The 26,104-nt window shown below is 40.6% G+C and overlaps 2 protein-coding genes across 3 annotated transcripts; one reads left to right on the top strand and one right to left on the bottom strand.

Moving 5' to 3' along the window:
• The first annotated feature begins 1,102 nt into the window (after positions 1–1,102).
• Positions 1,103–11,098, top strand: LOC131797298 (ATP-binding cassette sub-family C member 4). Of its 2 annotated transcripts, none has more exons than XM_066170614.1 (7): positions 1,103–1,187; positions 4,165–4,714; positions 5,558–5,937; positions 6,399–7,729; positions 8,076–8,646; positions 9,165–9,301; positions 9,660–11,098. In XM_066170614.1, the coding sequence occupies exons 2-7, from the start codon at positions 4,175–4,177 to the stop codon at positions 10,511–10,513; spliced, it is 3,813 nt and encodes a 1,270-aa protein (XP_066026711.1). In that variant the 5' UTR covers positions 1,103–1,187; positions 4,165–4,174; the 3' UTR covers positions 10,514–11,098. The 2 variants fall into 2 exon arrangements, with proteins under 2 accessions (XP_066026711.1, XP_066026712.1); XM_066170615.1 differs by lacking the exon at positions 1,103–1,187 and adding an exon at positions 3,230–3,327.
• Positions 11,099–13,355: 2,257 nt separating this feature from the next.
• LOC131796667 (ATP-binding cassette sub-family C member 4-like) lies at positions 13,356–24,133 on the bottom strand. The gene is made up of 7 exons (XM_059114272.2): positions 23,984–24,133; positions 20,245–20,794; positions 18,808–19,187; positions 16,263–17,593; positions 15,329–15,899; positions 14,568–14,704; positions 13,356–14,209 (listed from the first exon to the last, which is right to left on the bottom strand). The coding sequence occupies exons 2-7, from the start codon at positions 20,782–20,784 to the stop codon at positions 13,356–13,358; spliced, it is 3,813 nt and encodes a 1,270-aa protein (XP_058970255.2). The 5' UTR covers positions 20,785–20,794; positions 23,984–24,133.
• Between the last annotated feature and the right edge of the window lie 1,971 nt (positions 24,134–26,104).

The raw sequence follows: 26,104 nt of genomic DNA, 5'->3' as shown, positions 1-26,104 counted from the left end.
TCCTCAGATACTGATTGATGCATGTAAGCCATTAAATTATACAAAAATAAAACGTATTTACTCAAGACCACCGGGAAGTACAGCGCGCAATATTGCTATAAAATTCTATTTCAAAAAGTGTCCCATTGTTTTAGCAGCAGTTATAGTACTGTAATTTATCCATCAATAGCAACAGAACCATCAAACCAAGCAGCAATAAAAAGTTTTGCAAACTTTTCTTTTTCGGTAATCAACATTTAGGTTTGATGTTTTCTTTTTTGTTTGTTTGTTTTTTTATATAAAAGCAATAAATGCCATATATAACAGTGCATTACCGAGCATGCAAGTCTCTCTTACGCTTTGAGAGTTTTACGTCTAACTTCTAGAAGGTAAAGTTCTAGACTTACTTGCTTGAAAATCTGAGATACAGAGAGCATTTTAACTTAATCTGAGCCCGCGTTAAGTCTTTGTCTTACCGGCTTTCCATCAAAATTACAATTTTCTGTTTCATAGAAATTTTTCTCAACTTTTAAACCCGCCATAAAGTTCAAAGCCTGGATAAACAGTTTGTTACCTTTTATTTCGCTGTGACCAAATGCCCGGCAGCCGGGCACGGTCTCGAATAGACTAAATGCCTGGCAGTCAGAAATTTTCACAGAATTGCAACCGAAAGGTTCTTTCAAACTTCTTAGAATATCAGAAATTTGTTCAGAAACGCCAAGCGATTTCAAAAATTATTTTGGCTTTTTAGTGGACACATACATCGCTCGGTTGTCGACACTTGAAAATTGTACGCTTCTGATCAGGCTGCCGCACACGGTAACAAGCTTTTGCATAATTATAAAAAACCCACTCAAACCTTTTGGGTGATTTGAATTAAGAAAGCGCTGCTGAACTTCTTTGAAGACTCGTTGTTTGACTTTAAAAAAAAAAAAACAAAAAAAAAAAACTTGTGTTTCATTATTCCAAATTGCGCTCGAAATCATCTGATCGCCTGTACCAAAGAAATTCTGTTTTACGATTTAAGTGCGGTCGTCTGTAGAAGAGTGTACATATGCTTATCAAGCTTTCTAACAAGGGATTTCTGCGCGCTTAGTTCCATTAGTGATCAGACTGCTTGCTGGTGTGTGACTCGTTTACGGAATTTTGTCGTTGGTGCAATTTCACCCACCCTGCTCCCTCTAGGGAAAAACAAGCAAGGTTAGCCGGTAAGTGTTTATCTCTTGATCTCTTGACCATTTCCAACTTTAATTTCAACCTTGCTCGGCTAAAGGGCATTTAGTCACTGCGTATTTTCAACCGCACTCGTGCATATCCACATGTTGGCAACTATTTTGAAGCAGACAAAAATAAATGACTTAGCGGTTTTATAACCTTGAATTTTCTTTCTAAGTCCCCTTTAATATCAGTTTCAAGCCAAAAACAAAGGAGAAATTGCACGGATTCATTTCTTTGTCCTTTCTGATTTCCTTAGGAAAAAAATTCCCTGATAAATATATGTTATTTGCCGGCTGGGAGGTCCGTATGGTGAAACAGTTTTTCACCATATGGACCGACCCTTAGCCGGTAAATAACATATTTATTGTTTTTAAACTTGACGAAATTCTTTCCGAAAGAACCCGAATGATTTAGGGCTGTAAATACGGCAAGATCTTCCATAAACTGAACAATTTTTGAGTGAGGAAATGATATTTAAAATAGAGGTGATGCAAATTAAAGAGAGATGCCTCAGCGAAACATTTTCATTTCCGTAACGATAAAGGTGATTTAAAAGGCTTCGAAACAAACTTTGAAACATTATTTTTACAAGTATCTGTCACAATCTGACACCTGTCAATTAGAGAGCGCGCAAGAAAAAACAAAGCGTAGGAACATTTGAAAAACATCAGAACTAGTTTGGCAAGGGCTGTCACGACAATGTTTTCTTCAATGATGTCAATGATCTAACGGAAAGTATTATTCACTCTCATCGACCATTCATTCATGTACGAAGATTTACCTCTGTTCATTAAGTAAACGGCGAGGAAAGTAATTGTGAGTAAATTCAATTTTTTTACTTTGAAGTTGTGAGAGTTTGCTGGTTTGTTTGCTGCAATGGCGTGTGTGACTCTGGTCTTTCCTTCACAAAAACTAAATTCGAACGGCACACTCCAACGAGACACAAGGGAATTTAATGCGGCCTTTTCTCAAAAAATTCCTTCAATTTCTGTTGTGCAATTTACGGTACAAATGTCTAAATTGAAGGGAATTGGAAAGACTTACCGGGAGCGTATATTTGTTGTAGAACTTAAATTAAAACTTCGCTCGCTCTTTCACTGCGAACAAATTGCTCGAGAAAATTCAGATATTAAATGAATGAAAGTTCCATCGTTCAGTTTAACTGTAACCAAATACTTCACGTGTCAACTTTCTGGGTACTTTTGAACGATTAAAATTAATTATAATTGCAGACGGTTTTTAGGCCGCTTGTCAACTTCGTAATGACACTATTGTTTATTCAAATTCATTCTGAAACCAATATTTTTCTGTCAACCAAATTGATTTGATAGAGAGAAAAGAGAGGATTCATAAGTTATTTATCGGCTTGAGGTAGTGACCGACGTGTTTGCTTAAAAATACTGCCCAGCCGGAAAACGAGGTATATTTATGAAAAAAATGACAACGAAAGTTGGGATGCACTCGGCAACTCAAGAAAGCGTTACCGTGGCCCGTGGGCAGAGATAGGAAAATACTGACCGGGTAAAGAACCAATCAGATTGCAGGATTCGTTACCGTGCCCTCTAAAAAAACAATAAATTTGAATATTTAAGCAAACGATCCACATTTTTAGCGGGCTTTTTGGCCAAAACTCACACTGAAAGTTTAGCTGAAATTACCAATGATTCCCCTTTCACGCTGTAGCAGGAGCATTTAAACTGCAAAAATAAATATCTGCGAGGCGACAAAAAGAAAGAAAATAAAGACCAGACGATGCCAAGTCTCTGGGAAAAAATACGTTGCGTGACACAACCGTTGCATGTATTTTAATTTCGCTATTGACAACATTTCCCGTGTACATTTACATTTGCCAACAGAATTGTCACAGTGATAAAAATAATACTCTGATGTTGGTTGTAGGTGGTTTCAGGTGGTTTTAGGTGGATTTTGGTCATTCCTTGTTTTAGTACCTGTGGACACGACCGTTGCATCCATTCTCATCTCTAAAAAGCACGATCCCAGTATATCAGAGATTCCTGAATACTACGAAATACACATTTGAATTCCAATAGCTATTAGATTGCACAGTGGGCTGAGAATTTCTTCTCTATGGTGGGATGTTAGAATCGATGGTCAAACTGTGATAACCAGGTCTGTATGATGTTCAACTTGAGAAATTTACTTCTCCTCCCCTGAAAAAATGGAACGCCAGAGAATTGTCTTGAATTATGCGTTTTGGCACAGCTTTCCAAAACCCAGGCTTCTGATCCATTTTATTAACCTGAAGACGGGAGTAATACCATGGAGAGCGAGAGCTGGGAGGCAGAAGGCCACAAAAGTACTGGAGCCGAGAGAACATGATACAGGAAGTGGGAGACTGTGACCTTCCCGTCCCCCCCCCCTTACCCCCCCTCCACTTGCATGGCACCACTAAGGGCCGATCAAAGAATGGGGAGACATAATTAACATAAAGTTGTAGAATATTGAAAAGTGCTCCACATTTTGTCAAGCATACAGGATAGAGGAATTTACAAGTCCTCACAAGGGTTATAACAACTTTAGAAAAATCAAAGAAATGTGTTATCTGGCCTTAAGACGAAGAAATATCTAAGTCTCCGACAAGGTATCCCATCCCAAACATGCGAATTATCCGCTCTGATGCTGTACAATGAACTCGATGGAGAGTTAAGCCATTATTAGGTTTATTTGTGACAAGCATCCTGTATATCGCTAGGACTGACAATGTCGAAGGTTCGGTAGTGAAATAAAAGAAGACTTTATCACGAGATGTAAAGGAGAGTGGGACAAAAAAATCTGATTATTTTATGAGGAAGGAGTTTATCCCAATCTCTCACACTCTATTTACATTAAAAGTGCTATTTAGTTCATCATTTTTTCAAATTTGATGTAGCAAAATGCGAAGCGTGACTTGGATTTATTAGTGAGAGATGATGATATTGATCATGTTTCATTGTTCTTCGACTAAAGGTTTAGAGCTATGGCACCAAATGGTTACAAGAAGATCTCCTCCACCAGTGACTCTGCCGAGAAAGTAAGTTTTGTTTCTTTCCTCTTGTTGCAATGGATGAACGATGTCATGAAGACAGGCAGTAAACGAACCTTAGAGGAAGAAGACTTTGTACCACTCTCAAACGAGAACACCTCACAGTCAGCCACAGAACTTCTTGACAAAAAATGGAAAGAAGAAATCGCTAATTCCATTGAGAAAAAGAAAAGACCCAAGTTATGGAAAAGTGTTTTGAAGATGATTTTCCTTAGGGAAGCTGTTTTCGTTGTTTGCTGTGATGTCTTGTACGCAATCGGCTCCCTCCTTTCACCATTGCTCATTGGATATCTGATTTTTATGTTAATGTCACCTGAAACACATCAGAACAACATCCTTCATGGTTGCATGTTAGCAACTGCAATGGCTGTAAACACTTTGGTTGGGAGCCTCGGCATGCAACATTACGCTTACGCGGCTGAAATAATGGGCATCAGACTGAGTAACGCAGTAAAAGGTCTCGTTTACAGGAAGGTGAGCACAAGTAGAGTAACTGACTCGTTCCAAGCCTTCTCCATAATGTGCACGGCGTTCACGTGGGGAAGAAAGGGGTGATGGGAAAGAGGAAAAGGCTCTCTCACTTTTCCCACTCTGTCGCACTTGCCCGTGTTAGCTGCCGACACCGTCCCTTTGAAGAAAATTGGAAACGAGTCAGGGTAGGGTTGGGTTGGTTTGGGTAAGGGGAATGGACGCAATCTTCCTCAATTCACTCAGCACTTGCTCCTTCACCTCTTTATACACTTTTGTTGTTAACCTTGGATTATGGAGTAGTCAGAGAAAGTTTTTAATCCAGTGGCTGCATTCTCTCTTTTCTTGGCAACAGTGTGTATCCGCAGGCAGTATTTACACGGCGAAAAGGCGTAACCAGCATCAGAAATGATTACGCCGAAGCTGAAGCTTGTATGAATTCATACGCTTTCGCAAACTTAAGTAATGAGATTTTTCTTGGCACGTTACGACTCCTCTAGTTACGCCTCTGTGTTGGGAGCGTGAGAGTTGGTTCAATCTGCTTGAATCAAGCTTGAATCCTCGATCTCGCGGGTGGCAGTCGGCGTTCTAGGAATTTGGCTGGTGGATAGCGTTGAAGGCGCGCTCAGATTGGCTACTCAAACTTCAAATATCCCTTGCTATTCACCTCTGAGAAAATTGCCCGGAATTTTCGCCCAAAAAGCGCCACTTAGCAGCTCGGTAAATATCCACCACTAATCACCTTTAGTTTGGCGAATGGTAGTAAATGATTCTGATTGCTTTCTGCACTTAACATGGGTTTTACTTTTCAAGAAGTTAATTCTGGTATTGATATTGTTTCATTCTCAGATTTTACTGCTTAGCAAGAGCTCATTGTCAAAGTTTTCAGCAGGGCGTGTGATCGACCTGCTGTCAAATGATGTTCAGCGAATGGAGACAGCACCTAAATGGATTTTAGCAATGAATTCAGCCATACTCCAAATCGTGCCCGCAACGTTTATAATCGCTTATCTGATTGGCTGGCAGGCTCTTATGGGAGAGATATTTCTCTGTCTTCTTCTACCGTATTATGCAGAGATGTCTTCTGTCAATGCCGCACTGCGTCTGCGTTCAGCGGCGGAATCTGATATGCGAATTTCTTTGACGAACCAAGTGGTTTCTGGGATACGTGCTATCAAAGCGCATGCGTGGGAGGATGAATTCAGAGAAAAAATAAAACATACACGGAAGTAAGGGAAATTTAAAAACCTATCTAATTTCTTCAGATAACCGCAGAAGATCTTTGCACCGACACCTTTGGGTAAACGAAGTGGTAGTATTGGTTTACTAGCGTAATAACTCATGCAAGATTTTGGAAAAACACTCTAAGAGTTTTTAATTCACAAACGTAACATTTATGGGTGGAGATGGTGGTTGTGAGGAAGGTTGGAAGTCATATTTAGGAATAGTTTGTGATCATGGCGATGTAATGTTTATTGCCCTTTGCTTATTACAAAATGTGTTCAGTTTTCAGAGAGTTTTTCGGTGTAATAAACGATAAGTATGTGAACAACCACTGGAAGAGTTATGGGTGCAGAGTGCAGAGCGCAGAGTGCAGAGTGAAGAGTGAAGACTGCAGAGTGCAGAGTTTCTAATCAGCACCTTCATTTTGTCCAAAAATGATAACAACAAATCTTTTTGTTTCTTTCAGACGAGAAATAAGCATCATCCGTAAGAAAAGTGCCATTCTCTCAGGTTTGGCTGCCTTGGAGTATACTTCAATACCAATCCTGCTGTCTGTTATTACTCTGATGTTTACTGGTCAACCCCTAACACCAGTCAATATTTTTATGCTCTTAATGTTTATTAACTTGCTAAGACTTCAAATTTGCCTTGGCACTGCGTATGGTGTGGTGGAGACACGGGAATCATTTGCATCCCTCGGAAGAATAGAAGATTTTCTTATTTCAGAGGATTTGTTTTCCTTCTCTGAGGGTCATTGTCTACAAGACAGAGGAACAGTTCTAGAAAGAAAGTCGGGCAACTTACAAAACGATTCTACATCTATGAGCCAGTCGCATGTATCAGATGAAGATCCCCTTATTGATAAGTGGATAAACCCTTCCAAGCCAGGAACTTTATGTGTGTCGCATTTAACATATAAAGAAATGGCGAGGAAAGATGCATTTATTCTTCAAGATGTGGAATTCATTGCTGCGTCAGGAAGCTTGACAATTGTCACCGGACCAGTAGGCAGCGGTAAATCAACTCTCCTCTCAGCGATCGCTGGCGAGATGTCAGACGTAAGCGGAACAATAAGTCGTCAAGGAACTTTTGTGTATGCACCGCAAATAGCATGGGTGTTCTCTGGAACCTTAAGAGAAAATATTTTATTCGGAGAGTCGTACGATGATCCAAGATACACCAGAATAATCGAGGCATGCGCTCTCGCAAAAGACTTTCAGCAGTTTCCGAACGGTGACCAAACCGTTGTTGGTGAGCGCGGTGCCGTTCTGAGTGGTGGTCAGCGTGCAAGAGTAAGCTTAGCACGCGCAGTGTACGTGGATGCAGACCTTTACTTGTTGGATGACCCTCTCAGCGCGGTGGACTACAAAGTCGGTCGGCATATCTTTGAAAAGTGTATCAAGGGTTTGCTTGGTGACAAGACCCGACTGTTAACTTCTCATCAAGAGCAACACATGAAAGATGCAGACCAAGTGATTGTACTGCACAAAGGTCGCGTTCTGGGGAAGGGAACCTTCGCTGAGCTTCAAGGAAAAGGCATCTTAAATACCACCATCGACCCACTTTACAAGAATGCTTCGACAGAGAACAAGTCTAATGACATGGTCACCGCAAGGGAGGATGAAGGGAGACGCGGAGGTTTGAAGCCACTCACAAATAAAGACAATGAACTGGAAATATCTGTTGAAGATCGGGGAATCGGAACGGTGTCAAGTAAGCTGTATTGGGACTACTTCAGAAGTGGTATTAACTCCTTGTTCATCATTGGAATGATTTTCTTGTGTCTTATTTCTCAAGGTGAGCTCTAAAGAATTATTAAAATGGGAAAAACTTAGCCATTGTTTGGTGCTGTCGAGCAACATTCTCTTTCGGGAGGAACGAGCAAGCAGGCAACCAAGTCAGAAACTCCAACCCAGTTTCTTTTTGTCTCGGAGGAGCAAGAGGAAACTGGGACTAACGGGAAAAGGCATGCAAAGGGCGATGGGAAATTAATGTTAAGACTAACAACCAATCTGACATTTACGAGAAAGGTTGACGCCTTTTGATCCTGAGTTAAAAAAATGTTTATTTCATCTGATTTAGACTTTTACGTAGACTATGAAGCGTAATTTTATCATTCACCATATTTTTTCGCTTTTTTCAGCATCGATGGTTGCCCCTGACGTGTGGCTGTCCTTTTTGACCGGGAAACTTCCATCAAAGCAGAAAGACAAGACAAATTTAACTATCTACGGTGGTTTGGTCGCTGCTTCTTTCATATTAGGCATTATCAGGGCTTACACTTTCTTTTTGGTTTGTCTAAGAAGCTCTGAGCGTCTTCATGACAAAATGGTTGTAGCTCTTTTAAAAGCGCCGGTTCTTTTTTTCGATTCAAATCCTGTGGGTAGAATCCTGAATCGATTCTCTAAAGATGTGGGTTGCATGGATGAGTTATTACCATTACAGTTTCTGGCCACAATTCAGTTGGTATTGCTGTTGCTCTCATCTTTAATCGTTCCTTCTGCGACAAATCCTTGGGTTTTGTTTGTTACCGTTCCAATGACGGCCATGATTCTTTACTTTGCAAGATTTTACTTGAAGAGTTCCAGAGAACTAAAAAGGTTGGAGTCAATATGTCGAAGCCCAGTCTTCTCTCACATATCAGAGACTCTTGATGGACTGGACACAATTCGAACAAGAGGTAGACAGAGAGATTTTATGGACAAATTTCACAGGTAAGTTTGTGCAACTTTCCAAGTGAGCTTGGAAGGTAAAATCTCAAACTCAATTCAGGCTTGGTCCGCAAAACGCTCATAGTGCAGGGTTTGTGTTTGGCATCTGGAATCATCATCCGTAAAAACAATCTCTCCAGTTACCCTTTCCTCCTTCCTCCCACCATAGCCTCTCTCTCCCCCCCCTCTCTCCCCCCTCCACCTTCCTCTTCCAACGCTTTGAAAATTGTGGAGATGGAATGCTTGGTTGATTGGGGCACTCGATTTGGTACTTGGTCCCAGCCTCAAATTTGCCCCTCTACCTCATAACATGTTTTCGTTGGCGTTCTCGTGCTTACTATTCTACTACGTCGCGTCCAAAATTTTTTTAAATTTACATTTTGTTTACCAAATCTATGAATCTGTTTTGTTCATCATGGTGATGGCACCCTCTCCGCAGCACTTAAAGAACTCGCTGCGCAGGTCTGGCATTTGAAGTCGAGATGATTAACTTTAATTTTTTTTTCTTTCCCTACGGACAGTTACCAAGACACTCATACCCAATCCTTTATCATGATGATGGCAAGTGGCAGATGGTTCGGTGTACGTCTGGATGCAATAATTTCTCTTCTAATTGGCTTGGTGGTCTTAGTGGCAGTTTTAGTATATCAGGATGCCGGTATGTGGAGTTCCAACCAAATAAATTACACCGTTACACGCTCATGTACACTTTAAAAAGCCTGTGATATTCCATGTGATAAGACTGTGCAAAGAATCTTTCCGTGTGTAGCGGGAGACCAAAACAAGTCGTTTTCCAACAAGTCCATTCATCACTATCTTCATGAGGACGAATTGAGATTAGTTTGATTAAAAAAAAGTTTTTTCCAAAGTAATTTAGCATATCACAAGAGTAGCGTCGCGGTAACAGGTAACCGCGACATGCTGTGTCGTATCGAGTCGTTAAATTTTTGGTAATTTTTTTTGCGTGACCTGCTAGAAATGAACAGTTAATTAACAGATTTTTTTTTTCTAATTAGCTTCCGCTGGGCTTTCTCTCACTTACCTCATTCAAACGGTGGCCTTGACGCAATACGCTGTCAGAAAATCATCAGATGTCGAGAATTTTATGACGTCAGTTGAACGAGTTATGACCTACACCAAGCTCGACTCTGAGCCTGGATACGAAGTGGACACACTTCCCCCGGAACACTGGCCACGCGAAGGAAATATTACATTCCGCGACGTGTCGATGACGTATTACCCAGGGGGACCTAAAGCCCTGAGGAACATCAGTCTTGTCATCAAAGGAGGCTCAAAAGTTGGTGTTGCAGGCCGCACGGGCGCCGGCAAATCATCTTTTGTCGCATCTCTTTTGCGTATGCCCGACCCTGACGGAGAGATTTTGGTGGACGGAATTCAGATAAAGAATATTAATCTCCGAGCAGCTCGCGGGTGTATATCCGCTCTTAGCCAAACTCCGGTGCTTTTCAGTGGATCTTTGAGGAAGAACCTGGATATTATGAAGCGCCTCCAAGATGCAGATCTGTGGCGGGTCTTAGAGGATGTGCAACTGAAAGATTTCGTACAAAGTCTTGAGGGACAATTGGATTACGAATTGTTGGAAAATGGAGCAAATGTCAGTGTAGGAGAGCGGCAGTTGATTTGTTTGGCTCGTGTTCTGTTGCAGAAGAGCAAGATCATCATCTTGGATGAACCCACTGCACACGTGGATCCAGCCACAGAAGAAACAATCTGGAGAGTGGTGCGGGAGAAACTGAAAGACTCCACAGTAATAATTATAGCTCACCGTCTGAACACCATCCGACACTGTGACAAAGTATTTGTTTTCAAGGAGGGAGGGGTGGTCGAGTCTAGAAAGTTTGACACATGAAGACTGAAGCGTTACACCAGCCTTTATAACTGATATTAGTTTGTAATGTCTGGTTGTTTTTGCTTTTCTTAGAGTGCAATAGGATTGAGCGTCGTCAAATGAAAACCAAAGTTATCGAAATGGCCAGTTTACTGCGTGGCCGATATTCCGACAATTGAAATGGAAGTGAGAGCACAAGTTTCTTAATCGTGGAATTTAAGGGTTTTTTCTTTAACATTTGAAATAAAATGGAAAACCCTTTCTGCTACTTTGTCATTAGCAAAGATATCGTGCGATTGTTTTCTGCTTTATTCCAAAGGATTTGAATGTAATTCAACCAACTTTTCTTTACCTAGGGGTGATTTATTCAAAACGAAGTGAGGGCCAAGAAGCATGAAAATAGCTTTCTTTAAGAGGAGGCGGATCAGTTTTGGTATCTGACCCAACATTAAGCCTAGAAAGTTTTTATCAGTCGACTGTTGTTGGGTTAGGAGAGGGGTAGGAGCGCAGTTCCTCAGATACTGACATTGATCCGAGTAAGCCATTAAATTTTCCAAAGAATAAAACTTTTTTACCCAAAACCACCGGGAAGTACAGCGCGCATTATTGCTATAAAATTATATTTATGGTACTGTAATTTATCCATCAACAGCAACAGAACTATCAAACCAAGCAGCAATAAAAAGTTTTGCAAACTTTTCTTTTTCGGTAATCAAAACTTAGGTTTGATGTTTTATTTTCTGTTTGTGTGTTTTTTATATCAATGCAATAAATGCCATATATAACAATGCATGATCGTGTATGCATATCTCACCTACACTTTGAGAGTTTTATCGTTTAAGTTCGAGAAAAGCTTGAAAATCTGGCTTTCCATCAAAACAACAATTTTCTGTATAATTTTCTTAACTTTTAAACCCACCAAAAAGTTCAAAGCCTAGATAAACAGTTTATTACCTTTTTTTCGCTGTGACTTAATCCTCGGCAGCCGGGCACTGTCTCAAATAGACTAAATCCCTGGCGTTCAGAAATTTTCACAGAATTTCCGCCGAAAGGTTCCTCCAAACTCCTTAAGAATATCAAATTTTTGTTAAGAAATGTCAAGCGATTCCGTAAAAATTATTTGGTTTGTCAATTGACAAATTCTCCGAGGTTGTGCATACTATATTGTTATTTACAAGACTTTCACTCAACAAAACGAGCACTGTGATTGTTTGATTCTTGGTCACGTGCCGCTGATTAAATTCAAACGTATCCCGACCGGGATGCAATTGCGCAGTTGTTGCCTGCGCATCGAATACAACAGCACATGATTGTTTAAGGGAGAGTCTAAATATATAAAAAAGCACTTAATGTATGGTCCCTCAGGAAACTAGTTAGTCCTGTTTGTCCTTATGTTTCCCGAGACGAAGTCGAGAGAAAACAACAGGACTCTCGGGAAGACAAAACTAACTGTTTCCCTCGGGACCATACCTTAAGGGTATAATGTTAATGTGTTTTGGTATGTTTCTGTAAAACCAACATTTCTAAACAAACACCGAATGTACTCAATAAGTTGGTATGAAGTTTCAGTGGCATTTTAGTGAAATTGCTGATTGCCGGGCATTTAGTCTATTTGAGACCGTACCGCTGTCCTAGCGGATTTGGACCCCCCAACAAGACTGAGTGAAAACATCATCCTTAACGTTCTCGTAGAAATAGATAATACTTTACGTTGCAGTACATACTAAAGTTTGTTTTTAATTTAAAACATGCATATTGATTTCATCTTGTTCTCAGCATCCCGTCACAATCTAGGATTTTCGTTAACGCGATCGAAAGGGCTAAACTCAGGAATAAAAACGAACTGTGAAACTTGAAAACGTTTGATTTTTGTTATTCTCTTGAAAAAGGTGAAACGCGTGAAAGCTTTAATTGTTTTCACTTCAATGGAATCCCGATTGCTCGGGTCCTCCATTTGTCTCAACTCTCGATAACTCCAACAAAAGTGGTTCCCCTTCCCCCAGTCAACCCAATTACTCCAACTCCAACTGATTTTCATTTCCCATGGAGACTCGAAAAATCGGGAATCCCCTGCCCGTGTTCCACAAAGAGATTCTGTTGCTCCACCCACTACTGTTACATTGAGACTTTTTCTATCGTTCGTAAGCCGAGAACGCACACTAAAATTTACATCCAATTGTGTTTGTGTTACATGTTGTATTCAAAAATTAGTTAAACTAACAGTCCTTTTTTAGGTTTTTATTCTAGTTAGTGTTCGGTCGAGTCGATTTACCAAAAATAGGCTTTACGAACGACTTGTTGCAAGAGTAGTTACTTCGTTCTTGTTTAGAAACTGTTTAATATCATTTAATTAGAAAATCAGACTGAGTTATTTTTTAGACTGGACGCAATAGTCTCCACTATTGTGTTGACGTTTCGTATCAATGTTGATTCGCATCAGAAGAAGCAAGGATTTATTGCAACAATTTCAATAGTTCAAATGCAGTAGTTTCTTCGCATTTAATTCTTGCGTATACTGTACGAATCGCTAAATGCGGCAGAATTGGAACGGAATGGCTGTTTATCTTTATCTTTACTGAGGAATGTTGTGTTGTGAATGAAAAGAACGTCGACAAAAAGCTTCCAAATAGAATTAGGTACCAAATATGATACAAACGATGCTAAAAGGAAAGTTTGGTAGGAGGGTCCAAATCTGCGAAGGGGGGTCCATATCTGCTGGTGGATTTGGACCCCCGGTCCAAATCCGCTGTGAAACCGGTAAGACACTGGCTCAGATCAAATGAGGAAATAATGCGACACCACACATTAAATGAAAGGATACTAATCATAACTAACAGTGATCAGTTATAAAACGCTTCAGTCTTCATGTGTCACATGTTCCACACTCCACCACCCCTCCCTCCTTGAAAACAAAAACTTTGTCACAGTGTCTGATGGTGTTCAGACGGTGAGCTATAATTATTACTGTGGAGTCTTTCAGTTTCTCTCGCACCACTCTCCAGATTATTTCTTCTGTGCCTGGATCCACGTGTGCAGTGGGTTCATCCAAGATGACGATCTTGTTCTGCTGCAACAGCACACGAGCCAAACAAATCAACTGCCGCTCTCCTACACTAACATTTGCTCCATTTTCCAACAATTCGTAATCCAATTGTCCCTCAAGACTTTGTACGAAATCTTTCAGTTGCACATCCTCTAAGACTCGCCACAGATCCGCATCTTGGAAGCGGTTGACAAGATCCAGATTTGTCCTCAATGATCCACTGAAAAGCACCGGGGTTTGGCCAAGAGCGGATATGCATCCTCGAGCTGCTCGGAGATTAATATTCTTTATCTGAACCCCATCCACGAGAATATCTCCGTCAGGGTCGGGCATGCGCAAAAGAGCTGCTGCAAAAGATGATTTGCCGGCGCCCGTGCGGCCTGCAACACCTATGTTTGAGCCTCCTTTGATGTCAAGATTTATGTTCCTCAGCGCTTTAGGTCCCCCCGGGTAATACGTCATCGACACATCGCGGAATGTGATATTTCCTTCGCGTGGCCAGTGTTCCGGGGGAAGTGTGTCCACTTTGTATCCAGGCTCAGAGTCAAGCTTGGTGTAGGTCATAACTCGTTCAACTGACGTCATAAAATTCTCGACATCTGATGATTTTCTGACAGTGTATTGCGTCAGCTCCACTGTTTGAATGAGGTAAGTGAGAGAAAGCCCAGCGGAAGCTAATTAGAAAAACAATCCGTAAATTAACTGTTGATTTCCTTCAAGTCACGCAAAAAAAATTACCAAAACTCTTACGATGCACGACTCGATACGACACAGCACGCCGCGGGTACCTGTTACCACGACACTACTCGTGTAACATGCTGGATTACTTTGGAAAACATTTTTTATAATCAAACTAGTTTCAATCGTTCCCATGAAGATAGTGATGAAATGGGCTACAACGACTTGTTTTTGTCTCCCAGCTACGCGCGGAAAGATTCTTTTCACAGTCTCATTTATCACATGGAATATCATAGCGTTTGGGTGTACGTGAGCGTGAAATGGTGCAATTATTTTGGATAAAACTCTACATACCGGCGTCTTGAGATACTAAAACTGCCACTAAGACGACTAAGCCTATTAAAAGAGAAATGATTGCATCCAGACGAATACCGAACCATCTGCCACTCGCCGTCACCATGACAAAAGACTGGGTATGAGTGTCTTGGTAGCTGTCCATGGGGAAAGAAAATAAATCAGCGTAAGCCATCTCGAGTCCAAATATTTTTTCACTCAAATTCTATAAGCTTTGGGGGTGGGGGTAAGGAGATTGCCGCATTACTATCATGAACGACTGGGTATGAGTGTCTTTGTAGCTGTCCAACGGGAAAGAAAATACATCAACGTAAATCATCTCCAGTTCAAATGTCAGTCTGCGCACCAAGTTTCTTAGGCGTTGCGTAGAGGGTGCCATCACCATGATGAAGGAAACAAATTTTTAGATTTGGTATACAAAATGTAAATTAGAAAAGAAAAAAAAATTTGGACCGTCAATGAAAAAAAGTTATCAGGTAGAGGGGCTAATTTGAAGCTGGGACCGAATACCAAATTTTAGATCCACTGCCCCAATCTCTACAATTTTCAAAGCGTTGGAAGGGGAAGGTGGGGCGGGGAGGTGGAAGGGTATGGTGGAAGGTGGAAGGATGGGGAAGGGGCAACAGGAGAGATTTCTTTTTACAGATGATGATCCAGGATGCCAAACACAAACCCTGCACTATGAGCGTTTAGCGGACCGAGCCTGAATTGAGTTTGAGATTTTACCTTTCAAGCTCACTTGAAGAGTTGCTCGAACTTACTTGTAAAACTTGTGCATAAAATCTCTCTGTCTACCTCTTGTTCGAATTGTGTCCAGTCCATCGAGAGTTTCTGATATGTGAGAGAAGATTGGGCTTCGACATATTGACTCCAACCTTTTTAGTTCTCTGGAACTCTTCAAGTAAAATCTTGCGATGTAAAGAATCATGGCCGTCACTGGAACAGTGACAAACAAAACCCAAGGATTTGTAGCAGAAGGAACGATTACTGATGAGAGCAACAGCAATACCAGTTGAATTGTAGATAGAAACTGTAATGGTAATAACTCATCCATGCTACCCACGTCTTTAGAGAATCGATTCAGGATTCTACCCACGGGATTTGAATCGAAAAAAAGAACCGGCGCTTTTAAAAGAGCCATAACCATTTTGTCATGAAGCCGCTCAGAGCTTCTTAGACATGCCAAAAAGAAAATGTAGGCCCTGATGATGCTTAATATGAAGGAAGCAGCGACCAAACCACCGTAGATAGTAAGATTTGTCTTGTCTTTCTGTTCTGATGGAAGTTTCCCGGTCAAAAAGGACAGCCACACGTCAGGGGCAACTATCGATGCTGAAAAAGGGCGAAAAAAATGGTGAATAATAAAAATAGGCGAAAATGAGATAATTTTCTTCATAATCTGCGTAACAGTCTAAATCAGATGAAATAAACAATTTTAAACTCAGGATTAAAACGCGTCAACCTCTCTTATAAATGGTGGATTGGTTGTTAGTCTTAACATGAATTTCCTGTCACCCTTTGCACGCCTTTTTCCGTCAGTCCCAGTTTCCTCTTGCTCCTCCAAGACAAAGAGAAACTGGGTTGGAGTTTCTGACTTGGTTGCTTGCTTGCTGGTTCGCCCCGAGAGAAAATGTTTCTCGACAGCACCAAACAATGGCTAAGTTTTTGCCACTTTTATAATTCTTTAGTGCTCACCTTGAGAAATAAGACACAAGAAAATCATTCCAATGATGAATAAGGAGTGAATACTACTTCTGAAGTAGTCCCAATACAGCTTACTTGACACCGTTCCGATTGCCCGATCTTCAACAGATATTTCCAGTTCATTGTCTTTATTTCTAAGTGGCTCCAAATCTCCGCGTCTCTCTTCATCCTCCGTTGTGGTGACCATGTTATTGGACTTGTTCACTGTCAAAGCATTCTTGTAAAGTGGGTCGATGGTGGTATTTAAGATGCTTTTTCTCTGAAGCTTAGCGAAGGTTCCCTTCCCCAGAACGCGACCTTTGTGCAGTACAATCACTTGGTCTGCATCTTTCATATGTTGTTCTTGATGAGAAGTTAACAGGCGGGTCTTCTCACCAAGCAAACCCTTGATACACTTTTCAAAGATATGCCGACCAACTTTGAAGTCCACCGCACTAAGAGGGTCATCCAACAAGTAAAGGTCTGCATTCATGTACACTGCGCGTGCTAAGTTTACTCTTGCACGCTGACCACCACTCAGAACGGCACCGCGCTCACCAACAACGGTTTGGTCACCGTTCGGGAACCGCTGAAAGTCTTCCGTGAGGGCGCATGCCTCGATTATTCTGGTGTATCTTGGTTCCTCGTACGACTCTCCAAATAAAATATTTTCTCTTAAGGTTCCAGAGAACACCCAGGCTATTTGCGGTACATACACAAAAGTTCCTTTACGGCCTATTGTTCCGCTTACGTCTGGCATCTCGCCAGCGATCGCTGAGAGGAGAGTGGATTTACCGCTGCCTACTGGTCCGGTGACGACTGTCAAGCTTCCTGATGCAGCAACGAAGTCCACATCTTGAAGAATAAATTCATCTTTCCTTGCTATTTCTTTATATGTTAAATGCGACACACATAAAGTTCCTGGCTTGGAAGGGTTTATCCACTGATCAGTAAGGGGATCTTCATCTGATACATACGACCGGCTTATAGATGTAGAATCGTTTTGTAACTTGCCCCACTTTCTCTCTAGAACTGTTCCTCTGTCTTGTAGACAATAATCCTCAGAGATGGAAAACAAATCCTCTGAAATAAGAAAATCTTCTATTCTTACGAGTGATGCAAATGATTCCCGTGTCTCCACCACACCATACGCAATGTCAAGGCAAATAGTAAGTTTTAGCAGGTTAATAAACATTAAGAGCATAAAAACATTGACTGGTGTTAGGGGTTGACCAGTGAGCAGCAGAGTAATAACAGACAGCAGGATTGGTATTGAAGTATACTCCAAGGCAGCCAAACTTGAAAGAATGGCACTTTTCGTACGGATGATGCTTATTTCTCGTCTGAAAGAAACAAAAAGATTATCAATTATTCTTATCATTTATCATATAAACCAGGAGAGATCTTTTAAGTACCTTGGCGTGGTAGTAGATGAATCGTTATCTTGGAACAGTCACATGTCTTACGTCGCGTCCAGAGTCTACCCTAAACTTAAATTGTTAAACAGATTTTCGTCTTTTTTAGATTGCGGTTTTAACATACGGGATCCTGCACTAGGAGGATTTCCCTTTGTTTTAGAACGGCTACAGAATAAAGCTTTGAGAATAATCTTAAGACAAACCATCTGACTTGCACTCAAAGGATGAGAGACAAATTAGGACTTCTTACGTTATCCAGCAGGCGACGAGATACGCGTCTTCAGCTAGTGTTTAAAATTGTTAATAACTACCGTTGTCCCACGCAACTTCAGAGTTATGTGAATTTCAGATAAGAACTTTGCGGCAGGTCCTTAAGAGATACCCGAGAAACTCACTTGCCTAAAGTAAAATCTGCAATGGGCCAGTCTACATTCAAATTTGCAGCTGGAAAAGAACGGAACAATTTACCTAAAGAATTGCAAGCTAAAGACTTAAATTTAAGAACTCGTAAGTCAAAGACATTTCATTATTTGTTAGAGCAAGACAGAATACAGCACAAATGTAACATAGAGTTTTTCTCTATTTATATATATATTAGCTGTTATTTTTGTAACCAAATCTTACCTTTTAGTTTTTAATAGTTTTTTATTGCTACACTAATTTGAAATGGTTTAACAACTGCACATAGGTTTATACCAGCTGTCTTTATATTTAAATTAAGCTGATCAATTTTTGAAGTATAAATAAAATTATTATTATTATTTTTGAGAAACTGAAGGTACTGATCAGAAACTCTGCACTCTTCACTCTGCACTGGTTGAGAAGATACGTATCGTTTATTACACCCAAAAACTCTCTGAAAACTGAACACATTTTACAATAAGCAAAGTGCAATAAACAGTACTTCGTCATGGTCACAAGAGATTCCTAAATATGAATTCCAACCTCCCTCACAGCCGCCCTCGCCACCCATAAATGTTAAATTGGTTAATTAAAAACTCTTACAGTGTTCTCCCGAAATCTTGCACGAGTTATCACGCCAGTAAACCAATACTATCACTTCGTTCACCCAAAGGTATGGGTGCGAAGATGTTCTGCGGTTACCTGAAAAATTAAGTAGGCTTTTAAATTTCTCTTACTTTCGTGTATGTTTTATTTTTTCTCTGAATTCATCCTCCCACGCATGCGCTTTGATAGCACGTATCCCAGAAACCACTTGGTTCGTCAAGGAAATTCGCCGATCAGATTCCGCCGCTGAACGCAGACGCAGTACGGCATTGAGAGAAGACATCTCTGCGTAATACGGTAAAAGAAGCCAGAGAAATATCTCTCCCATAAGAGCCTGCCAGCCAATCAAATAAGCGATTATAAGCGTTGCAGGCACGATTTGGAGTATGGCTGAGTTCATTGTTAGAATACATTTAGGTGCTGTCTCCATCCGCTGAACATCATTTGATAGCAAGTCGATCACACGCCCTGATGAAAACTTTGACAATGAGCTCTTGCTAACCAGTAAGATCTGAGAATGAAACAATATCAATACTAGAATTGACTTCTTGAAAAGGAAAACCCATGTTTAGTGCAGAAAGTAACCAGAATCATTAACTATTATTTGCCAAAGTAAAGGTGGCTAGTGGTGGGTATTTACCCAGCTGCAAAGTGGCGAGGTGAATACCCACCGATGGCCACCGAGTAAGTGCTTTAGGATGTACTAAAACAGTCAGAGAAAAAGACACAAAAAGATGATTTCAACTCATTTTTTCTCGCAACGATTACATTATTTCGGGCGAAAAAGCCGATCAGCGCACGCCTTTAACGCTATACACTGTTTTAGTATATATTAAAGATGATTAGTGTATACCACTCAGGTGGATAGTGCAATTCGAGTGCGCTGATTGGTTAGTTCGGAAGTGATTACCAAGTTCTACTCATCTCCAAGGAAAAAACGCACTTCCAAAGTTCAATTCTCAATCATTTTTTTTCATCGCATACATTAAGGAGCCAATGGGGACCGCCAACTGGGTCTGGCCAAATTGCTAGAACGCCGGCTGCCACCCGCGAGATCGAGGATCCAAGTCTGAGATTGAACTACCTCTCACGCTCCCAAGACAGAAGCGTAACTAGAGGAGTCTTGAGGAGTCAAGACAAATCTTGTTGTTCAGGTTTGCGAAAATATATGAATTCATAGAAGCTTCAGCTTGGGCATAATCATTTCAGATGCTGGTTAATATGTAATACCAGCCTGCGAATACACAGTGTTGCCGAGAAAAGACGGAATGCAGTCCTAGATTACCTACTTAGACACTTCATTAAAAACGTTCTCTGACTACTCCATAATTTAGGGTTAATAACAAAAGTGTATCGAAAAGCGAAAAGAAAAAAGTGTCGAGAGAATTAACGAAGATTGCGCCCATTTCCCATACCTAACCCAACCCTACCCTGACTCGTTTCAAATATTCTTCAAAGCGACAGTGTCGGTAACTAACAGGGGCAAGTGCAGCGGGATGGGAAAAAGTAAACGGCGCGCAGATTATGGGGAACGCTGGGGACGAGTCAGTTACCCTTCTTGTGCTCACCTTTCTGTAAACGAGACCTTTCACTGCGTTACTCAGTCTGATGCCCATTAATTCACCCGCGTAAGAGTTATGTTGCACGCCGAGGGTCCCGACCAAAGTGGTTACAGTCATGGCAGTTGCTAACACGCAACCATGAAGGATGTTGTTCTGATGTGTTTCAGGTGACATTAACATAAAAATCAGATGTCCAATGAGCAATGGTGAAAGGAGGGAGCCGATTGCGTATAAGACATCACAGCAAACAACAAAAACAGCTTCCCTGAGGGAAATCATCTTCAAAACACTTTTCCACAACTTCGGTCTTTTCTTCTTCCTAATGGAATTAGCTATTTCCTCTTTCCATTTTTTGTCAAGAAGTTCTGTGGCTGACTGTGAGGTGTTCTCGTTTGAGAGTGGTACAAAGTCTTCTTCCTCTAAGGTTCGTTTACTGCCTGTCTTCATGACATCGTTCATCCATTGCAAACAAAGGAAAGAGACAAAACCAACTTTCTCGGCAGATTCACCAGTGGAGGAGATCTTCCTGTAACCGTTCGGTGCCATGGCTCTAAACCTTTAGCCGAAGAACGATAAAACCTGATCAATAGTATCGTTTTTCATTGATAAATCCAAGTCATGCTTCACATTTTGCTATTTTAAATTTGAAAAAATGATAAACGAATTAGCACTTTTAATTCAAATAGAATGTGAGAGATTGGGATAAACTCCTTCCTCATAAAAGAATCAGATTTTTTTGTCCCACTCTCGTTCCACATCTCGTGACAACATCTTCTTTTTATTTCACTACCGAGACTTTGACATTGTCAGTCCTAGCGATTTGCGGGATCGTTGTCACAATGAAACTTAGTAACGGCCCAACTCTCCATCGAGGTCATTGTACAGCATCAGAGCGGATAATTCGCAAGTTTGGAGTTTAATACCTTGCCCGAGACTTACATATTTTCTAGTCCTGTGGCCAGATATCACGTTTCTTTAATTCTGATTTATTTTTAATTTACCCTTTGTCGTGTCATGCAAGAGGGGGGCGGGGGTGGGGGGATAAGGGGTCCACAGTTTGCCACTACCTGTACCACGTTTTCTCGGCTCCAGTACTCACTCTGCACTCCCGCCCTTCATGGCATTACTCCCGTCTTCAGGTTAATAAAATGAATCAGAAATCTGGGTTTTTAGAAAGCTGTGCCAAAACGTATAATTCTGGACCATTCTCTGGCGTTTCATTTTTTTCGAGGGAGGGGAGGTAATTTCTCAAGATGAACATTATACAGACCTGGTTATCACAGTTTGACCATCGATTCTAACATCTCACCATAGAGAAGAAATTTTCAGTCCACTGTGCAATCTAATCGCTATTGGAATTCAAATGTGTATTTCGTAGCATTCAGGAATCCCTGATATACTGGGATCATGCTTTTTAGAGATGAAAACGGATGCAAAGGTTGTGTCCGTAAATACTAAAACAAGGAATGACCAAAATCCACCTAAAACCACCTACAACCACCAAAAAACCACCCGAAACCACTTACAACCAACTTCAGAGTATTATTTTTATCATTGTGAAAATTTTGTTGACAAATGTAATTGTACACGGGAAATGTTGTAAATAGCGAAAACTAATACCCCTGAAAATTAAGTCACTGTCTGCGACATTCACCCATCCAATGGCTCGCATAACCAGGAAAGAACACAAAAAAATTGTTAGCATAAGAGCAGCGCCAAGAGCCTTAACTTTTCGAGTAATACATAGACCACGTTTTCGAGGTCTGAATTGATGTGTTTCAGGGAAATCCGAGCAATCCTAACTATCTGAAATTGCTTCAAAATCGGGTTGCGGAGCGAACGTACAACAAAGAAAACAAGTTTTATAATGAGTTGGTGTTATTCAGAGAAAAAAATTAACTTGACTGAGAATAGGAAACCACGAAAAGAACAATGACATTTGAAACGATGTGTGATAAACAGAACTTGCAAGTCTCGCAATTTGCATGTAGCTTATAAATTCCCTTAAAATTACCGCACTTACAAGCACTTACAAGCAGCATCCTTACGAGTCCCAAACGCGAAATAGATCGAGTCAATCAGCTCTCGGAACCTACAGCTTGCTGGCATTAATTTGTATCGATTAGCCTGGGTGCCAGTAGCCTACGTGTAGCCGTACCCTCCCCCACCAAGGTAAGACGGAGGCGAGGCAACGTCTACGCAAACCTGACATTAATCGTGTTCCGTGACGCCATTCTTCTGCAAGAAAATATATAACGACTTTTTATTGGTTAACCCCTTTTTCCGATTCTTTCGTCAATTCTGATTGGTTCGGGTGGGTAATTTATTTTCACATTAACGAACAAGATGATGAACTAAATATTTTCACGGTCCACTTTTCCTTTAAAGAGCCAACTTGATTGTTGGAACCGCTCAAAATTTCTAAGCAAAAATCTCGTATTCTTAAAAAGTTTGAAACAACCTTCCGGTGGAAATTCTGTGAAAATTTCTGACTGCCGTGCAATTAGTGTATTTGATACCATGTCTAGCTGCCGGGCATTTAGTTATAGCGCAGAAAAAGGTAACAAACTGATTATCCACACTTTGACTTTTTTGACGGGCTTCAAAGTCAAGAGAAATTATCTAGAAAATTGTTGCTTTGATTGAAAGCAATTGCCATGACCGAGCTCTCAATGCATTAGCAAGTTTAAATGAATTATGTCGTGGGTCGCCTTTGCATAATTATAAAAAAACCCGCTCAAACTTTTTAATTTTACTTTCAAATAAGGGCTGTTAACTTTTTTTTGAAAACTTTGTTTGTCATTGAAAAAAAAAAACTCTTGCTTCATTATTCCAAATTGCGCTCGAAATCTTCTGATTACCTGTACTAAAGAAATTCTGTAAAACGATTTAAGTACAGTCGTCTGTAAAAGTGTGCAAGTATGCTAATCGGGCTTTAACACAATGGATTTCTGCACGCGCGTTGTTCCGTTAGTGATCAGGACTGCTTGCCGGCGTGTTACTGGTTTACGGAATTTTTACCTTTGGTGCAGTTTCACCCATTACAAAGTTCCCTCCAGGGCAAAAGAACAAGGTTAACCGGTTAGTGTTAATCTCGTGATCTCTTGACCATTTTCAATTTTATTCCCCCGGAACAAGTCAAATTTCAATCGCACTCGTACGTATTCACATATTGGCAACTATTTTGAAGCAGGCGAAATTAGATGACTTAGCGGTTTTCGATCTTTAGATGTTCTTCCTAAGTCTCCTTTAATACCAGTTTGAGGCCAAAAAAAAAAGGAGAAATAGCGGTGATTAATTTCATTGGCCGTTCTGATTTTCTTAGGTAAAAAATTCTGGATTAAATTTGAATATTTCAGGCATCGATCCGCATTTTTAGCGGGCTTTTTGGAAAAAACTCACTCTGAAGGTTGAGCTGAAATTACCGATGATTCCCGTTTCACGCTGTAGCAAGTGCATTTAAACCGTAAAAATAAATATCTGCGAGGCGACAAAAAGAAAAAAAAAAGACGAGAGGATGCCAAGTCTCAGGGAAATATACGTGTCGTGACACAACCGTTGAGTTGTGTTTTCATTTCTAAAAGGCATGATCCCAGTATGCAGACAACAGACTACAGACCGGATAAAAAATGTAGACTAAGTACAAAATGTAGACTGCAGACTGCAGAGTGGGTACAAAATGCAGACTGAGAATCTGACGAGTTTTTTCGTCTTGTATGTGATAACATGTCATCTTAAAACTTACCGAACGTCACGCAATCGCTTTTCCGCGATCAGCTTTCACGATTATTAGCGCTATTTTGGAATATTCCTGGCCCACATCTTGATGAAAATCGATCGTAGTATAATTTCAAGCCTTCATGTAGTCTTCTCACTTTGCGCGCGAGTTGGTTGGTGTGATGTCTAGACAGATTTTACCAACGTAATAAAATTATATGTGAATGTAAATGAGATGTCACTATGAATATTTAACCCGCTTTAATCAGACATTCATCTAGAGATGACACCAAGCAAACCAATCCTGAAAAATATATTCGGCACACTCAACAAATCATGAATCTTGCAACACAGCTTGCCGTTAAAGAACTACTCAAATCAAAATGTTTGGTGCAACTCATCAACACCTCAAGCAATATTTGATTAAAAAATTTTCCACTCACTCTCGTCGTGAAGGAAAAATAACCACGATCGCGCATGGTTGTCACAACATGAATAACACGTTTACCATAGGTAATCTGATATCTTTCATCTGTCCAGTGGTATCGCATTTCTCGTAAAGCGCGGTAAAAATACACGTTAAAACCACAGAAAAGCCAACATTTCTTATTCTAAAAGATGACTCTAATTTACAGACTACTCTTTCTGAATCCTCCATTACTTCGTTGAAACTTGAACACCTCTTAAACCAACGAACAAAAACGACGCTCTAATTGGTGCGAGATACATACCCTAAACGATTTGATTGGTGCGAGCAACATACCACTTTCTTTACGCTAACGTGGATGTTATTTTTTTGTTAATAAAAAAAACTAACTCTAAAATGAAACGCCTGAGAATGGTCCAGAACTTAACGTTGGCACAGCTTGCCATAAAGCCAGATTTCTGATTCATTTTATTAACCTGAAGACGGGAGTAATGCCATGAAGGGTGAGAGTCGGGAGGCACAGTGCCACAATAGTACTGGAGCCGAGTGAACGTGGTACAGGAAGTGGGGGACTGTGGACCGTGAACCACCTCTCTTCCCCCCATTCCCCCCTCCCCCCTCCACTTGCATGGCATCACGAAGGGTCGATCAAAGAACGGCCGCGGAGGAGACAAATGGCATAATTAGCTCGATTGCGTAATATTGAAAAGTGCTAACAGGGGTTTATAACAACATTAGAATAATAAATTATCCGCTTTGATGCTTTACAATGCGCTCGATAGAGAGTTTGGCCATTATTAGGTTTATTTGTGGCGAGCATCCTGTATATCGCTGGGAATGACAATGTCGAAGGTTCGGTAGTGAAATAAAAGAAGATTTTATCACGAGATGTGAAACGAGAGTGAGACAAAAAATCTGATTCTTATATAAGGAAGGAGTTTATCCCAATCTCTCACACTCTATTTACATTAAAAGTGCTATTTCGTTCATCATTTTTGAGTTATTTCTTTTTCTTAAAAAAAAAATAACTCCATGTTAGTGCATAGAGTGGTATCAGTGATGTTGCTCGCATTAATCAGATCGTCGCATTAGGGTATGTATCTCGCACTAATCAGATTGCTGTATTAGGGTATGTATCTCGCACCAATCAGATTGCCGTATTAGAGTATGTATCTCGCACCTATCATATCATAGCATTTGGATATGTTGTACCAATCACAGTGTTTGGGTATTGTTTTCTTGTAAATTATGTCGTGGATCACGGGGCTGTGCACAAAGAATGACATTTACCAGAAATTTTGGCTCATTTGATAAGTGTAATGGTTGGTGGCCTTCGCGAGAGTCTAGCCGGTTAAGGTAGAGATTTAGGATCAATATCAGTATCTGGGCAACTGCCCACCTACCCCTCCCCTAACTCAACAACAGTCAATTGACAACAAGTTAAGGTTAATGTTGAGTAAGGGGTGGGGTAGATGGGCAGTTGCTCAGATACTGATATTGATCCGAGATTTATTAGAATATGAAAGGTACACATTTAAATTTTAAAGTTAAAACGTGTTTTTTCCGCTCCTTTACTAACAACGCACACGCCAAACAACTTAAATTCTATCACGTACCAAGAAAACAACGTCCAAAGTCCAATCAGAACATACCCAATCATTACACTACATGAACATCAGGCAATTTTTCACGTCCTTGAATTGTATTTCACCAATCAAATTC

Source organism: Pocillopora verrucosa, chromosome 8 (assembly GCF_036669915.1).
Source record: "Pocillopora verrucosa isolate sample1 chromosome 8, ASM3666991v2, whole genome shotgun sequence".
Lineage (NCBI taxonomy): Eukaryota > Metazoa > Cnidaria > Anthozoa > Scleractinia > Pocilloporidae > Pocillopora > Pocillopora verrucosa.
The sequence above is the reverse complement of the archived record's forward strand: the minus strand, read 5'-3'. Positions and strand labels throughout refer to the sequence as shown.